The sequence below is a fragment of the Balearica regulorum genome, chromosome 6, assembly GCF_011004875.1.
Source record: "Balearica regulorum gibbericeps isolate bBalReg1 chromosome 6, bBalReg1.pri, whole genome shotgun sequence".
NCBI classification, from domain to species: Eukaryota; Metazoa; Chordata; class Aves; order Gruiformes; family Gruidae; genus Balearica; species Balearica regulorum.
The window spans coordinates 568,662-583,394 of NC_046189.1; the positions used below are offsets into that span (position 1 = coordinate 568,662).

At 65.4% G+C, this 14,733-nt stretch overlaps 2 protein-coding genes across 4 annotated transcripts in view; one reads left to right on the top strand and one right to left on the bottom strand.

The window, feature by feature from the left end:
* The window catches only part of COL18A1 (collagen type XVIII alpha 1 chain), a 41,186-nt gene extending 34,100 nt beyond the window's left edge, over nucleotides 1-7,086 (top strand). For both annotated transcript variants that reach the window (XM_075755792.1, XM_075755791.1), the window contains 26 exons: nucleotides 27-98; nucleotides 178-204; nucleotides 323-367; nucleotides 508-570; nucleotides 961-996; nucleotides 1,068-1,157; nucleotides 1,331-1,360; nucleotides 1,472-1,498; nucleotides 1,699-1,761; nucleotides 1,907-1,981; nucleotides 2,075-2,110; nucleotides 2,235-2,288; nucleotides 2,513-2,587; nucleotides 2,791-2,862; nucleotides 3,033-3,075; nucleotides 3,223-3,285; nucleotides 3,364-3,407; nucleotides 3,515-3,637; nucleotides 3,733-3,877; nucleotides 4,135-4,208; nucleotides 4,292-4,420; nucleotides 4,605-4,640; nucleotides 4,753-5,025; nucleotides 5,109-5,306; nucleotides 5,513-5,628; nucleotides 5,725-7,086. In XM_075755792.1, coding sequence (XP_075611907.1) covers nucleotides 27-98; nucleotides 178-204; nucleotides 323-367; nucleotides 508-570; nucleotides 961-996; nucleotides 1,068-1,157; nucleotides 1,331-1,360; nucleotides 1,472-1,498; nucleotides 1,699-1,761; nucleotides 1,907-1,981; nucleotides 2,075-2,110; nucleotides 2,235-2,288; nucleotides 2,513-2,587; nucleotides 2,791-2,862; nucleotides 3,033-3,075; nucleotides 3,223-3,285; nucleotides 3,364-3,407; nucleotides 3,515-3,637; nucleotides 3,733-3,877; nucleotides 4,135-4,208; nucleotides 4,292-4,420; nucleotides 4,605-4,640; nucleotides 4,753-5,025; nucleotides 5,109-5,306; nucleotides 5,513-5,628; nucleotides 5,725-5,938 — 2,223 coding nt within the window. In that variant the 3' untranslated portion in view covers nucleotides 5,939-7,086. The remainder of the gene's footprint in view (nucleotides 1-26; nucleotides 99-177; nucleotides 205-322; nucleotides 368-507; nucleotides 571-960; nucleotides 997-1,067; nucleotides 1,158-1,330; nucleotides 1,361-1,471; nucleotides 1,499-1,698; nucleotides 1,762-1,906; nucleotides 1,982-2,074; nucleotides 2,111-2,234; nucleotides 2,289-2,512; nucleotides 2,588-2,790; nucleotides 2,863-3,032; nucleotides 3,076-3,222; nucleotides 3,286-3,363; nucleotides 3,408-3,514; nucleotides 3,638-3,732; nucleotides 3,878-4,134; nucleotides 4,209-4,291; nucleotides 4,421-4,604; nucleotides 4,641-4,752; nucleotides 5,026-5,108; nucleotides 5,307-5,512; nucleotides 5,629-5,724) is intronic.
* Nucleotides 6,879-12,838, bottom strand: SLC19A1 (solute carrier family 19 member 1). 2 transcript variants are annotated; one of them, XM_075755793.1, is made up of 6 exons: nucleotides 12,702-12,838; nucleotides 9,928-10,238; nucleotides 8,436-9,183; nucleotides 8,037-8,229; nucleotides 7,812-7,953; nucleotides 6,879-7,529 (listed from the first exon to the last, which is right to left on the bottom strand). In XM_075755793.1, exons 2-6 carry the CDS (start codon nucleotides 10,135-10,137, stop codon nucleotides 7,341-7,343), a joined length of 1,482 nt encoding a protein of 493 aa, XP_075611908.1. In that variant the 5' UTR covers nucleotides 10,138-10,238; nucleotides 12,702-12,838; the 3' UTR covers nucleotides 6,879-7,340. The 2 variants fall into 2 exon arrangements, with proteins under 2 accessions (XP_075611908.1, XP_075611910.1); XM_075755795.1 differs by having other exon boundaries at nucleotides 12,742-12,829.
* Nucleotides 12,839-14,733: the final 1,895 nt, after the last annotated feature.

Sequence of the window (14,733 nt, forward strand, 5' to 3'; positions counted from 1 at the left end):
GCTCAGCCCCTTCTCACCCTGCCTAGGGCGACATGGAGGGCTCGGGGCTGCCGTTCGCTGCCAGCTCCCCCGGACCACCCGGACCCGAAGGACCACAGGTAGCTCTGCTCCCACCCCTCTGCCATCGTGTCCCCTGCCGTCACCCCACGCTCATGGCCCCCTTCTTGTTGCTTGCAGGGGGTGCCGGGACTGCCGGGGGTGAAGGTGAGGAGCCCTTCAACCTCCTTCCTCGCCCTTTGCCGGAGCAGCCTGGTACATCCGTGCAGGATGCCCACGGGCAGCCCGTGGGGATGCTCCTGCTCTGACATCTCTTTCCTTGCAGGGGGAGGGCGGCAGCCCCGGGCAGCCCGGCTTGCCGGGACCGAAGGTAGGAGTGCTGGGAGATTGGGCTGCGTGTGAACCTCTGGAGTCTGCGGGGGACTGGGCAGGACCCCCGTGCTCCCCAGCTTGGGGCCGTCGGGAGGATGCTCCGTACTGCATCCCGCCCTTTCCCGCCCCTTGTTGCAGGGAGATACTGGCGTGCCTGGTGTGGATGGCCGCCCCGGCCTGGAGGGCTTCCCCGGACCGCAGGTAGGAGCATCAGGTCCCCAGAAGCCCCCCCCGTCACTCCAGGCAGAGCACCCTTGCAGCAGCTCCATCCCCAGCAGCCAAAATCTGCCCCCGGCAGCCAAAATCCACCCTCCCCCTGTGCCTTTGGCCGTTCCCCTGCTCTGGGACCGGGCTCAGTGCGTGCCGGGGTGACCCCATCCCCATCAGCTTGTCACCCTGCTCTCCATCACCTGTACCCAGAAGCGTCCCACCCTTGCTTGCTGCCTGGACCTTGCGGGCAGGGGGGTGGCCTGAAAGGTTTTGCTGAGCCACAGGCGGGAGGTGTGTGCGGGGAGTCTCTGCTTGTGAGCCGGGGTCCGGCTGCACGTGGTGCCAAGCGGGAAGCTCACCCCTGCCTGCTCCTCCTTCCAGGGACCCAAAGGCGACAGAGGCAGCCCCGGTGAGAAGGTAGGTGCCACCATGCTGGGGACAGGGACACGGCAGCGCTGGCCCTGGGGCTGATGGCTTGTGTCTCCCAGGGTGAGCGAGGCCAAGACGGCGTAGGGCTGCCCGGCCCCCCTGGTCCACCTGGGCCCCCTGGACAGGTCATCGCTGTCTCGAGTGAAGATGTAAGTGATGGCTCCTGGCTTCAGTGCAGCCAGGGGGGAGCTAAAATTGGGGGGGGAACGGGCCTGCCCAGCATCCATCATGTGGGGGCACCAAGGGAGACCTCTCCAGGAACTCTGCTTGTGCTGCAAGAGCAAAGATCAGGGTGAAAACTCTGTTTTGTCTGTTTTTCCAGAAGTCTTTGGCGGCTTTGCCCGGTCCAGAGGTAGGTGCCCCCCTGCCCCCCACGCCCACCCCTCGGCAGTGCCGGGTGGGCACCTGGTTTCTTGGAAAGGGGGGGGTTTGCTCTTACAGGCATCTCTGCTTCTCTCCGCAGGGCAGACAGGGTCACGCCGGCTTCCCGGTGAGTGGGTGGCAGGGCTGGGGACTGCAGGGATGGCCGCGGTGACAGCTCCGGGCACGCTTGCGTGCCAGCCCTGCCACGTTTTGCCGCAGCGGTGCCGGGGTGGTGGTGGTGGTGGTGGTGATGGGGGCAGGGGGTTGGGGGAGGTACCTTTGGTGGGTTGGGGCTGACACGGGCTCTCTGCTCCTTCCTCCCCGCAGGGTCCGGTGGGACCGAAAGGAGACCGGGGGTCGTCTGGTCCCCCGGGTGCCCCGGGGTTGAAGGTAACTGCTCCAGGCCACCTCTGCCCTGTGGGGTGGTCACACTCCTCGTCCCCATCCTGCCTGGCCAACAGGTCCTGGTGGCGATGCCACCGTGGGAGGGAGCCTGGTCCCTCCATCTCCCCGTGTGCCTCCTTCTCTCTTGCAGGGGGAGAAGGGGGAGCCCGGGGTCATCATCAGCCCCGATGGGACTGTGGTCACTGCAAAGGTGAAAGGAGAAAAGGTGAGTGTGCCGCGGGAACGGAGGGCACGTCCCAGTGCAACGGGTGCCAGGTGGTCCCAGTGGTGATGGCCTTTCCCTCTCCACTGTCCACAGGGGGAGCCGGGGCTGCGGGGACCGATGGGACCCTCGGTAAGTCACCATCATCATCCTCCTCGTATCCCGCTGGGAGGGACGGGGCTGATCCAGGGCAGAAGGGGACAGGGGGGCTGCCCTCACTCTGAGCACCCCCATCCTCATCTTCTTTCCCCTCCAGGGTCCCCAGGGACGAGCAGGGATGAAGGGAGAGATCGGCTTTCCAGGCAGACCCGTAAGATCTGCTCCCGGTTTGTTTGTCCCCTCAGCCATCGCCTCCTCCACCGTGTCCCCCCCACCCCGTTTACACCTCTTGCACCCACCGAACCCCAAAGTCCATGGTGTCCCTGCGGTGCCGAGGGGTGGGGTGATGCCAGGGTGCCAGAGGTGATGCCAGGGTGTCACCCTGGAGCTGGTGGGGGAACGGGGACAAGGCTTATCTGCGCTGCTCATCCACAGGGACGTCCCGGCATGAACGGGCTGAAGGGCGAGAAGGGTGACCCTGCGGACAGCAGCAGTGTGCTGGGCCTGCGGGTGAGTGCTGCCGTGGCCCCCCCCCGGGCTGCTGGTCCAGTGGATGGGGGGGACACACACAAGGAGGGGCTCCCTGGGGACCCAAATCCCTTTGGCAAAGGGCACGTGCCTCCCTCTCTCAGGGGAAGGGCATGGCCCCGGTGTGCCCCCCATGGGGACCGTCCACTTTGCAGGACCCTGATGCATCTTCTCTCCCCTTGCAGGGTCCCCCGGGACCCCCAGGCCCCCCTGGGCCCCCTGGGCCGCCGGGCAGCATAGTTTACGACAGCAGCAATGTGAGTAACAACAAGGTCACCGCGTTGGGGGAAGCCGAGGGCTGGCGACGGGGTCCCCCCGGTGCGCCCTGCTTGGCTGGAGGGGATGGGGGGACACGCCGGTGGCATCCCCGCGGGGCCACGTGCGGCTGCCGTCAGCATCTGCAGCCGCTTCCTTTCCATCCCCGCAGGCCTTCAGCGACTCCGGCCATCCCGCACTGCCAGCCTTCCCTGGTAAGGGGGTGTCCCTCTGCCAGCCCCCTCGGGGTGCTTCGGAGACCCCCCCCCAGCAAGGCCAGGGAGGGGAGGAGACCCCCTCCGTTAGAGCTGGGGCTGGGATGCTGCAGTGCTGAGGTGGCATCTCTCTGCTGCTCCCCCCAGGTTTCCACCAGTTCCCAGGACAAAAGGGAGAGAAAGGTGATGCCGGAGCCCCGGGACCCCCAGGTGGGTGATCCCTCCCCGCGGGCAGAGGGGGCTCGTGCCCACCCCGGCTCCCCTCTAACCTCCTCTCCCCCTCCGCAGGCCACTTCCCCTACGACCTGAGTCACTTTGGTGCCAGCCTGCGGGTAAGCCCTTTGCCCACCCGCGGCGGCTCGTGGAGCTGGCACCTGGCACGATTTGGGGTATCGGGGTGCACCCTGGCCCCTCACCCTAAAGACGTGCCATCCCACAGGGTGACAAGGGGGAGGCAGGTCCCAAGGGCGAGAAGGGTGAGCCAGGCAGCACCCCGCTCTACGGTCCCAGTGTCTCCGGGCTGCTGGGGCCTCCAGGGCCCCAGGGCTACCCCGGGCTGCCGGTGAGTACCCCGCGACATGGGGGGGTGAGGGGGGCTTGGGGGGGAAAGGCATCCCCAGGTGCTTTGCTCCAGGGATGCTCTCTCACACCGCCCAGGGCCCCAAGGGGGACAGTATCGCTGGGCCGCCGGGGCCTCCCGGACCTCAGGGCCCCCCTGGTATCGGCTATGAGGGGCGGCAAGGCCCCCCTGGGCCTCCCGGGCCCCCTGGTCCACCCTCCTTCCCAGGCCCCCACAGACAAGGTGAGTACCTGTGCTCCTGATCCCTCCCTGCCCCCCCCATCCCTTCCTGCCACCCCACATCCCTCCCTCCCCCCCCTGCATCCCTTGCTGCCACCCCCCCATCCCTCCCTGCCCTCCCTGACACCCCACATCCCTCCTGCCACCCCCACATCCCTCCCTGACACCCCACCTCCCTCCTGCCACCCCACATCCCTCCCGCTGCCCCTGCATCCCCTCCCATGCTGCAGCCCCCTCCATCTCACCCTTTTTCCTCCCAGCTATCAGCATCCCTGGCCCCCCCGGACCACCGGGCCCCCCTGGACCACCAGGCACCAGCGGGATGTCCTTGGGGGTGAGTTGGGGCTTGGGGGGGGGGGGGGTTGCCCGCAGACTGGCCAGCCGAGCCCTGAGCCGCCCGCTGGGCTGTGCCCGCAGCTGCGTGCCCTGCCGACCTACCAGGCGATGCTGAGCGCCGCGCACGAGCTGTCCGAGGGCGGCCTTGTCTTCCTGACTGACCGACAGGAGCTCTACGTCCGCCTGCGCGGGGGCTTCCGCCGGGTGCTGGTGAGGGGGGGGGGGGGCAGAGTGTCCCCCTCCCATCTTGGGTTGCACTGCCCGGCTCTGAGGGGCTGCAGGCAGCATCACCCTGGGCTTTCAGTGGCATCTTCGGGGGATGCTGGGGTGTCCCCCCACCCTTGCACAAGTAGGCGGGGGGGTGGCTGGGATCTGATGTGCTGTGTACTTGCAGCTGGAGGAGCACACCCTGATCCCCAGCTCGGCTCTGGTGAGTCCCCTGTCCCCCATCTCTGTCCATTCATCCATCCATCCATCCATCCATCCATCCCTCCCCATCCCTGACCAACCCTCAGCTTGTCTTTCCCTCCCTCCCTCCCCAGGACAACGAGGTGTACGACAAGCCCCCCAGCGTCCACTACGCCGGCCCCCAGCCCCCCCTCCAGCCCCGCGGATCCCTGCACCCTCTCCGCAACCACAGTCCTCCACCCACCGCCCGACCCTGGCGTGGGGACGAGGTGGTGGCCAACCAACACCTCCTGCCCGAGCAGCCCCTGCTCCACCACCAGCACGAGCTCCTCAACGGCTACTACATCCACCGCCGGCCCGATCCGGCCCCCGTGGCCGCCCATGTGCACCAGGACTTCCAACCCGCCGTGAGTGCCGCGTGCCGGCCGAGGGGAGGTGGTGACGGTGGCCAAAGCCGTGTGCCTCAAACCCCGTTGTCCCCTCTTGGCAGCTTCACCTGGTGGCCCTGAACACCCCGCTGAGCGGCGGCATGCGTGGCATCCGGGGCGCTGACTTCCAGTGCTTCCAGCAAGCCCGGCAGGTCGGGCTGGCCGGCACCTTCCGCGCCTTCCTCTCCTCCCGCCTGCAGGACCTCTACAGCATCGTGCGCAGGGCCGACCGCGCCGCCGTGCCCATCGTCAACCTCCGGGTATGCGTGTGTCCCCCCATTCCCTTCTTGACACCCCGGGAGCTCCAAGGCATCCCAAACCCCCTCCATCTGCACAGCAGTGACCGTGGAGCGTCCCCTCTCCGGGGGCTGCCAGGGCTTGGAGCTCCTGTGATGCTCTCGGGGTGCAGGCAGGGCTGACCCCCCCCCCACCCCCCCACCCCCACCTTTTTCCACCCCCGCACCAGGATGAAGTGCTCTTCAGTAACTGGGAAGCCCTTTTCACGGGCAGCGGAGCCCCACTGCGAGCCGGCGCCCACATCCTCTCCTTCGACGGCCGGGATGTCCTGCGGGATGCGGGATGGTGAGTGTGGGATCGAGTGATGGGGAAGGAGGGGCGATGGAGGGTCTGGACCACGGGGGGGGCAGCGGTAGCACCCACCACCTTTCTCCTTTCCAGGCCGCAGAAGAGCGTCTGGCACGGCTCAGATGCCAAGGGCCGGCGCTTGCCTGAGAGCTACTGCGAGACGTGGCGGACGGAGGAGCGCACGGCCACCGGCCAGGCTTCCTCGCTGGCCTCCGGCAAGCTGCTGGAGCAGGTGGCCAGCAGTTGCCAGCACACCTTCGTCGTCCTGTGCATCGAGAACAGCTTCATGACCGCTGCCAAAAAGTGACACCTCCCCTGGTTCCCCCATGCCTCCCCAGGGAGGATGGGGCCAGCCTGCACCCCGGCACCCCCGTGGTCCTCAGCCCCTCCATCTCCTGCCCTTGCCCCACAGGGTTCTCTTCTCCTCCCACAGACCTGAAGCCAAAGAGTATTGCCATCGCCCCTGCCCTGGGTCGGCAGGGGCTCACGTCCCACCCGGGGCAGGGCAGCCGTGGGCTGGCTGCCTTCCTCCTCCTCCTCACGCTCCACTTCTCTTCTAACCCGTATTATTTAACCACTTCAGCTTGCGTCCACCACCCGCTCGGACGCTCTTTTCAGGGTGGCTGGGTCAGAGGATGCTCGGCAGGGAGATTTTGGCGCTGCCATGCGGCGTGCCCTCCTGGAAAGCCTGCGGGGGTTTCTCTGAACCACCCCCAGCCCCGCACCGTCCTCACCAGGAGCGTGGGGCCAGACCCAAACCCATGCTGCCGGGGCTACGGGGTCTTTAGCTGAAACCCCGGCATCCCACCCACGCAAGGGACTGTCTCGTGGCGGTGCCGGGGCTCCCCCGAGATGGTCTCCATCCTCCCCAGGTAAGGACCATCCCACCCAGCCCATCACCGTCCCCACCTCCACCCCTTCAGCCAGCAGCTCATGAGCCCCAGGGGGTCTGGTCCCCCCAATCCCCGCTGTGCCCCCCCACCCCAGGTACAGCCACACCTCAGCCAGCACGGGGACCAGGGCGATGGGGCAGCCCCGACGTGGGGCCAGGCGTGCCCTTGGCGTGTGTTTATGTGCGTGGGCGTGTTGAACACACGTGGGACGGAAGGCAGGCACTGTCACCCCCCCGCCCCGTGCCACCTTTGCTGGGCTTTAAGGGCCAAGGCCCAGCAATGCTGGCTTGAGTTGGAGTGGGCAAATCCAAGGTGCTAAAAACAAGAAAAAAAAAAAAGGAAAGAAAAAAAGACAAATCTGTAACTAGCTTTTTATTATTGTATGGAAATTATTACCATAAAAGTTGTGCGAGTCACACGGTCTCTATTTCTTACAGTCTACTGTATTTTGTGTAATTAATGCAATTTAAAGCCTGTGGATCTTTATATTTTTTTTTTGTCGGTTGTGTCCTATAAAACCATTTTCTAAAGGCACTGAATAAAGAAACGTTATCCTCTTGTAGCCTGGCTCCGTGCGATGATGGGGACCTGGTGGCCAGGAGACCACCCGGACCCCATCCGTACCCCTGCGTGGCACGTGGCGGTGGCAGCCGTGGGCATCCTGCCCCTGCTCTGGGTGCGTTTGGGGCAGGGGGGCACAGCCCCTGCCCCCCACGGAGCAGAAAATGGGTACCTAGTGATACGTCCTCAACGGGCTGGCGCCAAGGACCGCCGGCGGGACGGGAGACGAAGACCTGGCCGTGGCGGTGGCGGTGCTCAGGCTCGCACGGCGCCTGCCTCCGGGCTCTTCTCCTGCGCCGGTGCCTCTGCGGGAAGCTGGCACGGCTCCTTGGCCGGGGCCGGCTCCGCCAGCTGCTTCTGGCGGCTGTGCCGGATGCCCACGCCAACGGCCGCCAGCAGGTAGACCACTGCCAGCAGTGTGAAGTACCCAAAATACACGTAAAACTGCAAGAGAGGTGAGGAGAGAGTCATCATAGAATCACAGAATCTTAAGGTTGGAAAAGACCTCTGAGATCATCAAGTCCAACTGTTGACCCAGCACCACCATGTCTACTAAACCATGTCCCAAAGTGCCACGTCTACGTGTTTTTTGAACACCTCCAGGGATGGTGACTCCACCACCTCTCTGGGCAGCCTGTTCCAATGCCTGATGATGCTTGCAGCCCCCCCCCCCGCATCCCACACCACTAAGGGACCACCTCCATCCTAGTTGCCCCCTAGTCCTACCTGGGGATGCACAGACAAGCCCAAGCCCCTCTTGTCAGCCACAATGATGGTGATGATGGTCTTCAGCACGGTGGCGAAGAAGGTGTTGACCCCGAAAACCAGTGCGCAGAGCTCTTTGGAGAGGGAGGTAGCGATCTGGAAACTGGGATAGAGGGGGGTACTGGTGAGCCCCTGGTGCCAGCCTGGCTGCTGGGCTGGGAGCAGGTCCCCAGGGGTACCACGCACATGGCGATGGGCACCAGGAACTGGTGGGAGCCACGGAAGAGGACGTAGGCAGCGTAGCACAGCCAGATATTGCTGGTGGTGTTCATGAGCAGGAGCAGTCCTGCCTGGAAAGCCGTCACCACCCCGATCACCAGCTCCGACCACAGCGTCCAGCGGATCTTCATGTAGCCGGCAGCAAAGGAGGCACCAGCCCCTGGGGAGGGGATGAAGGATGCTGTGAACACCCCACCAGCATGGGACCACCTTGTGTCCCCCAGCCCAGTGACGCTCACGTTATCACCGCTACCAAACCACCCCCTGCATCCCCAAAAACATCATGAGGATCGCTGTTTCCAGGGAACGCAGCGGGACGGGGGTGTCCCCCCGCATCCCCAGTGTCCCCAGCCCAAGCGAGCATACCCAGCAGTGTGGAAGCAGCGTCCACCCCTCCGTTGTACACCCGGCGGTTGTCTATGGCGGGGTAGATCTCATTCCAGAGGATCTGCACGTAGTACAGCATCAGGTAGTAACCGGCTGAGTTGAAGACCCACCACAAGGACCAGAGCCGGAGCTGGGGTTGCCTGGCCAACGCTCCCACCTCCCGCAGCATACGGCACAGCGCCGCCTCCCACCAGCCCCCCGGCCCACCACCGCCGTCCCCCCCGGCCATCTTGTCCAGCTCAGCGGGTGCAGCCCCGTCACCAGCCCCCCCGGGCCGGTTGAAGAAGAGGCTGCGCCGGGGCCGCTCGAGGAAGAGGGTGAGGACGAGGCCGAAGCTGACAAAGCCCAACGAGATGTAGTTGAGGGTGAGGAAGGAGACGCCGCCCAAGGTGACGCAGAGCTGGCCCAGCACCGAGCTGGTGAAGACGCCCAGGAGGACGGCAGAGCGGGAGTAGCTGGCCATACGCTGGTAGCGGGATGGGGCGACGAGCGAGAAGATGTAGGAGGAGTAGGCGATGCGGGCAGCCATGGTGACGCCGTAGAAGAACTCCATCAGCTGCATGGCCAGGACGGAGGTCCCCAGCACCAGCAGCAGCCAGATGGAGATGTGGCTCAGGCTCTGCAGCACCAGCACCGGCTTGTAGCGCAGGTAGTCCGTCAGCAGGAAGATAGGCACCAGCACGGCCATGTAGGAGTAGGTCAGCACCGGTGTGATCACATTGGTCACCTGCCGTGCGTGCAAGGAGGGGCTGAGCACAGGACACGTCCCTGCAGGATGTCCCCGGCCCAGAGGAGCGCGGTTTGGGGGGGCACCAGCCGCTGACTCCCATCACGGCACCTCCTTGGGGAGGAATGTGGCCCACAGTGCGCTCGGCCGGGGGCCGGGCTGAGCCCCGGCCCCCTCCCGTGCTGGGAACACAGCGTTCCCACGGACGCGGCAGCGCGCTGGGACTGGGGCCAGCGTCCCTTGCTTGGGGGACGACGACACGCAGCCCCTCCTCACCTAAGCCCATCGGTGCCAGCCGCCTGGCGGTGCCCAGCCCCGTGCCCCCCTCCACGCCAGCACAGGAGGGTCTCCCCACTGGGATGGGACGGGGCTTCTCCCAGCCCGGCACCCCCCCGCCCCCCTTCCCACCGGCTGCCCAGGCAGGCAGGGGCCAGGCATCACTCCCCAAAATCGGTCGCCAGCCTGCGCACGAGGTCTTAAGCCGGGGCAAGTTGAGCCTGGGACTTAGGGGCTGGGGTGACCTCGCAGCCCAGCGGGACAGGGACGTGCTGCCAGACAGACCCACGCCACCTTCTCCTCCCCCCCAGAAAGCACCACCACGTGTCCCCCCATGCCACCTTGCCCGCGATGCAGCACGCCTGCACCCCAGCACCGCAGGAAGACGCTCCAGCTACCCCCAGGGTACCCAGGGTGGTGACCGTAGCCAGAAAGCGGGACACTGGGGACGGGCTGCCCGCGACTTACCTCTGCCTGCGTGAAGTTCTTGTCGGCCCCCAGGAGATACGGGGTGATGAAGCTCTCCCCAGGCCGGATCTGCGTCATGAAGCCGTAGAAGCAGAGGTAGAAGACCTGTAGTTTCCAGCGCTGGTCCGTCGCAGTCTCCGATGCCGGCTTTTTGGTGTCATCGTCCTTCTTGGGCATGGCTTCGCCGGCTCTGCAGCAGGACGGTGGCATTATCCGGGGGACCGTCAGCTAGACAGGCTTTGTCGGGCCAAGCAGCCCCTCTCTGGCTGCAAGCGCTCTGCGATGCATCGAAAGCCACGTCGCTGCAGTTTCTGGGGAGAAAGCAGCATTTGGCACGGGCTCAAATTCCTCCATAATCGCAAGGCAAATAAATACCGCTACCTTCTCCCCAGGAGATGTTCTTGCAAGAAGAAAAGCAGCTGTGCAAAAGCTGGGGGGCAGGAGGGGGCATTTCAGGCAGCGTTTGTAAATCCTGTATAAAAGAGCCTGGATGCACAAAGTGCCTGGCTCTGCAGCGGGGTGTCCTTGGCTCCCATCACCTCCTTTTTCTCCCTATTAAGAGCCAGTGGGGTCTTACCCCTTCCCCCAAATGAGCCGAGTGGCTCCGCCACAGATCCAGAGGCAGAGGGACGCAGATGCCTTGAGCCAGGGATGCTCCGGGGGGAGATGGCAGCAACCGTGCCAATTGTGAGCGAGTTAATGTGCACACCGGGCGCGGGGCCGCCCGTGTTATACATTAGCTGGGCAGCCGGCGGGACTTTAGCCAAGCCGCAGGCAAGCGGCTGCCCCTCGGCTCTGCCCCGGTGGGATGCAACGCTCGGGCGGCATCACCTGGCCCAGGGAGAGTGCAAAATGCCATGACGTTCACGGTCCGGAGGGAGATTAAACGCTCAAATCCTGAGGTTTGGCCGCAGAAAAGCTGGCAGCACCGGGGAGACCCGATTAGCGATCACGAGGCGAAGGCAGGGAAGGGAGAAGGCCTGGCCCGGGCGTCCTCCCAGTGCTCCCGCTCCCACGACAAGTCACCAACAGCACCTTTCGAGCCATAAAAATCCACGTGCCAATCCACGACACAGGAGCAAGGTCTAGAAACCCGATTACCCCTCTAATTGCAGAATGACTAATCACAGTCATTAAAAAGTAAGTCCATCATCCCAGTCTGTGTTCCCTCCCCGCCGTCCTGTGTGGCGAGTCTGGGGGGCTCACGTCCCAAGAGCCCCCCACAAGATAATGCACGTGGCTAACGTGGAAGCAAGCCGGTGCCAGTGCCGGCAGGGAAAGCCGCCCTTGATTTCCTGATTGAAACCAAAAGAGGCAGCGGGAAGCAGGGTGCCCATTCACCCCAGCGAGGATTCACCAGTCCAGCGGCATTCCCATGGGATTTCAGCACCGGTGCCGAAGCATGGCCAAAATGCGCGCGTCCCGGAGCTCAGAGCAGGGCAAACAGCCCCTACCTCTTAAATAGGTCCCTGGGGAGCCGGGCAGGGATTCGGTGCTTGCTTACTACCGGCCAGCTATCAGCCAGAGCCAGCACGGGCTTGGGTGCCGGCTGGAGCACTGTGGCCCCCGCACTGTGCCGGGAAGGACAAGGGGCAAGGAGTGGGGCCTAAACCCCCCCAAACACCCGCCCCAGCACCATGCTGTGCCTGCCCGGTGCCCCTGCCAGCCCCGACTGCCTGGACTATGTCCCATCGCCTGCTCGTCCCTGAGCTGGGCTGCGGACATGAGTGCTCGTCACCTCCAGCAGCAGCTCTCCGCGGGGCAGCCCCCCACCACGTGCGCCAGGACCCCGACGGGCTGTTTTCCACCCTCTGTTTAAAACCCGTTTTGGAAACAGATGCTCCCCATTTCCTTTCGTGTCCATCCAGGACGGACACACCTGCTCGTCCCTGGCCCAAAGGAAAGCGTCTCCATTAAATCTGGGATGCAGCTCCGTGCAGCTGCCCCGGTGCCACCGTCCCCACACACACAGGGACCCCAGCCCCGAACCCATCTGGCCAGACCCAGCACCACCTCTCCAGACCATCCACGGAGCTGGTGTCACTTGAGGTGAGCAGCCACGAGTCCCAGGGCATGCTCCCAGCTCAGCGCTGTCATCCCTCTGCCCTGGTGCAAGCCAGGAAGAGGAGAGGGAGCAGAGCACAGGCGGTTATCACCGTGTGAACCCGGTTATCACCGGGTTATCGCATCGTGACCCTGATAAGGGAATGCCGTCACGCTACGCCGTTGTCAACCCATGGCCACGGGCGATGCGGGCAGCTGAGTTTGGCCAGAGCTCCTCAGGAAGCCACGGTCAGCGCGGTGCAGAGGGGACAGCCTGGGGTTCGGGGGGGGGATGCTCTCCCCGCAGCCACGTGTTGGTGGCACAGAAATGACGCAACCGAAGCACGATGCATTTTGTGGGGAGCCGCTGGGCGGGCAGGGATGACGGTGCACGAGTCCCTGGGGTACCTTCCCCAAAAAAAAGGGGGGGGTGGTGGAAAGCTCCCCAAAATTGACCCTCGCCCACTGTACAGGCACCTATCTGTCTCCCCCCCAGCACCCAAGGGATGGGTGGCTCCTGTAGGTGCTGCGGAGCGGCTCGGGGTGCACGTGGTAGAGGAGGGTGCTGGGGGGGGTGGGGGTGCGCGGCACTAGCTCACCCTGAGACCGGGCACCCTGCGTACCCTGGGGCACCCCACACCCCCAGCACCCCGGGGGGCACCCACATCCCCGGTACCCCAGGCACCCCGGGCACCCCAGCACCGGGGGCACCCCCGCACCCCGGGCCGTACCTGGCAGGCTGCGGGCATGGGGGCAGCGGGCCGTACCCACCCGGGCGCAGTGGGGGGGTCCCGGGGCTCCCCGCGGCCCCGCCGCAGCCGGAGCCGAATCCGCAGCAAGGGCAGGCGGAGGGGGAGGCGGAGGGGGAGGTGGAGGGGGGGAGGAGGAGGCGGAGGGGGGGGGGGAGGAGGAGGAGGAGGATGCCGGGGGCCCTCGGGAAATGTAGTCGTGCCCCACGTGCGGGGCGGCGGGGGGACTACAAGCCCCACAGTGCAGCGGGCAGGAGGAAGGGGAGGAGGAGGCAGAGGAAGAGGAGGAGGAGGAAGAGGAAGAAGAACTCGGCCCCGCCCGGAGGTAGAGCCCCGCCGGCAGCTGGTGGTTGTGTGGCCGAGCCGGGGGGACACCTTCCCCCCTCCCCCGAAAACATCTCCTCTGCACCCTGCCCGCCCAGCCCCCGGCGCGGGGGGGACACTTCTGCCTCCTCCCCGCCGGGTCAGCTCACCGCCCGTCTGCCGTGGCCTCTGGGCTGCGGGGCCCCGCATCCTGCCAGGCTGGCTGGGCAGCATCCCCGGGGAGACGCTGCGCATCCCCGGGGAGACGCTGCCCATCCCCTTGCCCCCCCCCCCTTCCCCCCGCCCCCCACTGATGTAACGCCTCCCCTGCCCGCTCCCCGCTGCTCATTGCTGCTCGGATTGATTTCTGGCCCCCTTTTTTTACGGGGGCGAGGGGGGGATGTGCCACAGCCCAGAGGGTCCTGGAAGTGCCGCTGCCTGCTGGGCTGAGAGCAGAACTGCCAAAGCCTCTCTCCCCCCGGCAGCAGCCCCCCCCCCCCCCCCCCCCCCCAGGATGCACTTAAGGGGTGAGACCCAAACATCAGGACGAGGGGGGCAGCGCTGGTCGTGCAGCAAGAGCATCCTTAGGGGCAAACTAAGTGGAGGTGGAGACCCTCGAGGATCGGGCCCCGGCTGGTGCCCCCATCTCCCGAGAGGTGACGCAGCTTCTGAGAGCATTTTCCCTCCCCCCTTTCCTCCCCCTCTCTCAGCATTTACCCTGCCAGAAGCAAATGCAACCTGACAGGGCTCAGCTACTCCACTGAAATATTTATATGTTCCCGCCTGGAAGCGTGGCAGCAGGTTCCCACATGTCTGGGGATCATCATAACCCCCCACCCAGGGCTGTGAGGGGTTCAGGGAGCTGCACCCCAGCCTGGGGGCTTCCCACCCAGAGGCCTCCCATCCCACTGAGCCCCCTGCCCAACACCTGTGCAAAGATGCTCACCGTCAGGGCGGGGGCTGGACCAGCATTTATTTCACTTGGGCTTTTCTCCTCCTTTTCTCAGCCGAATGGATGGAGCCAGGATGTGCCAGGTGGGGGACATGCCAAGTCCTTTCTTAATTGGTGGCATGTTTGCTCCCCAAAGCAGTTTCCTCCCTGGGGAGGACACCAGGACAGCTTTGGCACTGCAGTAGGAGCCGGCTCATGTCCCCTCCCATGGTCCTGGGGAGGATGGCGAGACCACAGCAGATGTGTCCACAGGCTCCCCGTGCCCACCGTGTACCTCCCCAGACAGGGGCACAGCCCTTGGTGGGACCAGTCTCCGTCCCTTGGCGGTGGCAGGGTCAGGTCCCTTCCTTATGTGCAGCAGGACCTGGGTGCAGGAGCACCCCAGGGTGCGAGTCCAGGCTGATGCTGTGCACCCAGGCAGTGCCAGCACCCTGGGGCACTGGGGGGCCTTAATGACCCTGAGCAGTGTCACCCTGAGCAGTGACACTTGGGATCCCCACCCATCCCAGTGTGCGTCCCTTGGCAAAGTCATGCTGCCGCTACCGGCCCCAGTCACTGGCCGAACTCCCCCAGCTGGGGATAGCACCCAGGGGTGCAAGGGTCGGGCTGGCAGATGCATTTGTGCAAAGAAGGCAGGGTGCTGGCAGCACAGGGCACCCCAGCCTCCCCTCGGACGGCTCACGTTGGGGGGCAACTCCCCAGGCCTGAGGGCTGCCATCCCCCAGTGCCCGGCTGCTGGGACTTGGCTTCAGCAGGAAG

Bases quoted from the DNA above. Each gene is read 5' to 3' on its own strand.
- SLC19A1 (XM_075755793.1), bottom strand. From the start codon at position 10,137: ATGCCACCGTCCTGCTGCAGAGCCGGCGAAGCCATGCCCAAGAAGGAC. The intron at 9,184-9,927 runs GTAAGTCGCGGG...CACGCACGGCAG, and splicing joins AGAACTTCACGCAGGCAGAG to GTGACCAATGTGATCACACC. The intron at 7,954-8,036 runs GTGCGTGGTACC...CCTCTATCCCAG, and splicing joins TTCCTGGTGCCCATCGCCAT to TTTCCAGATCGCTACCTCCC.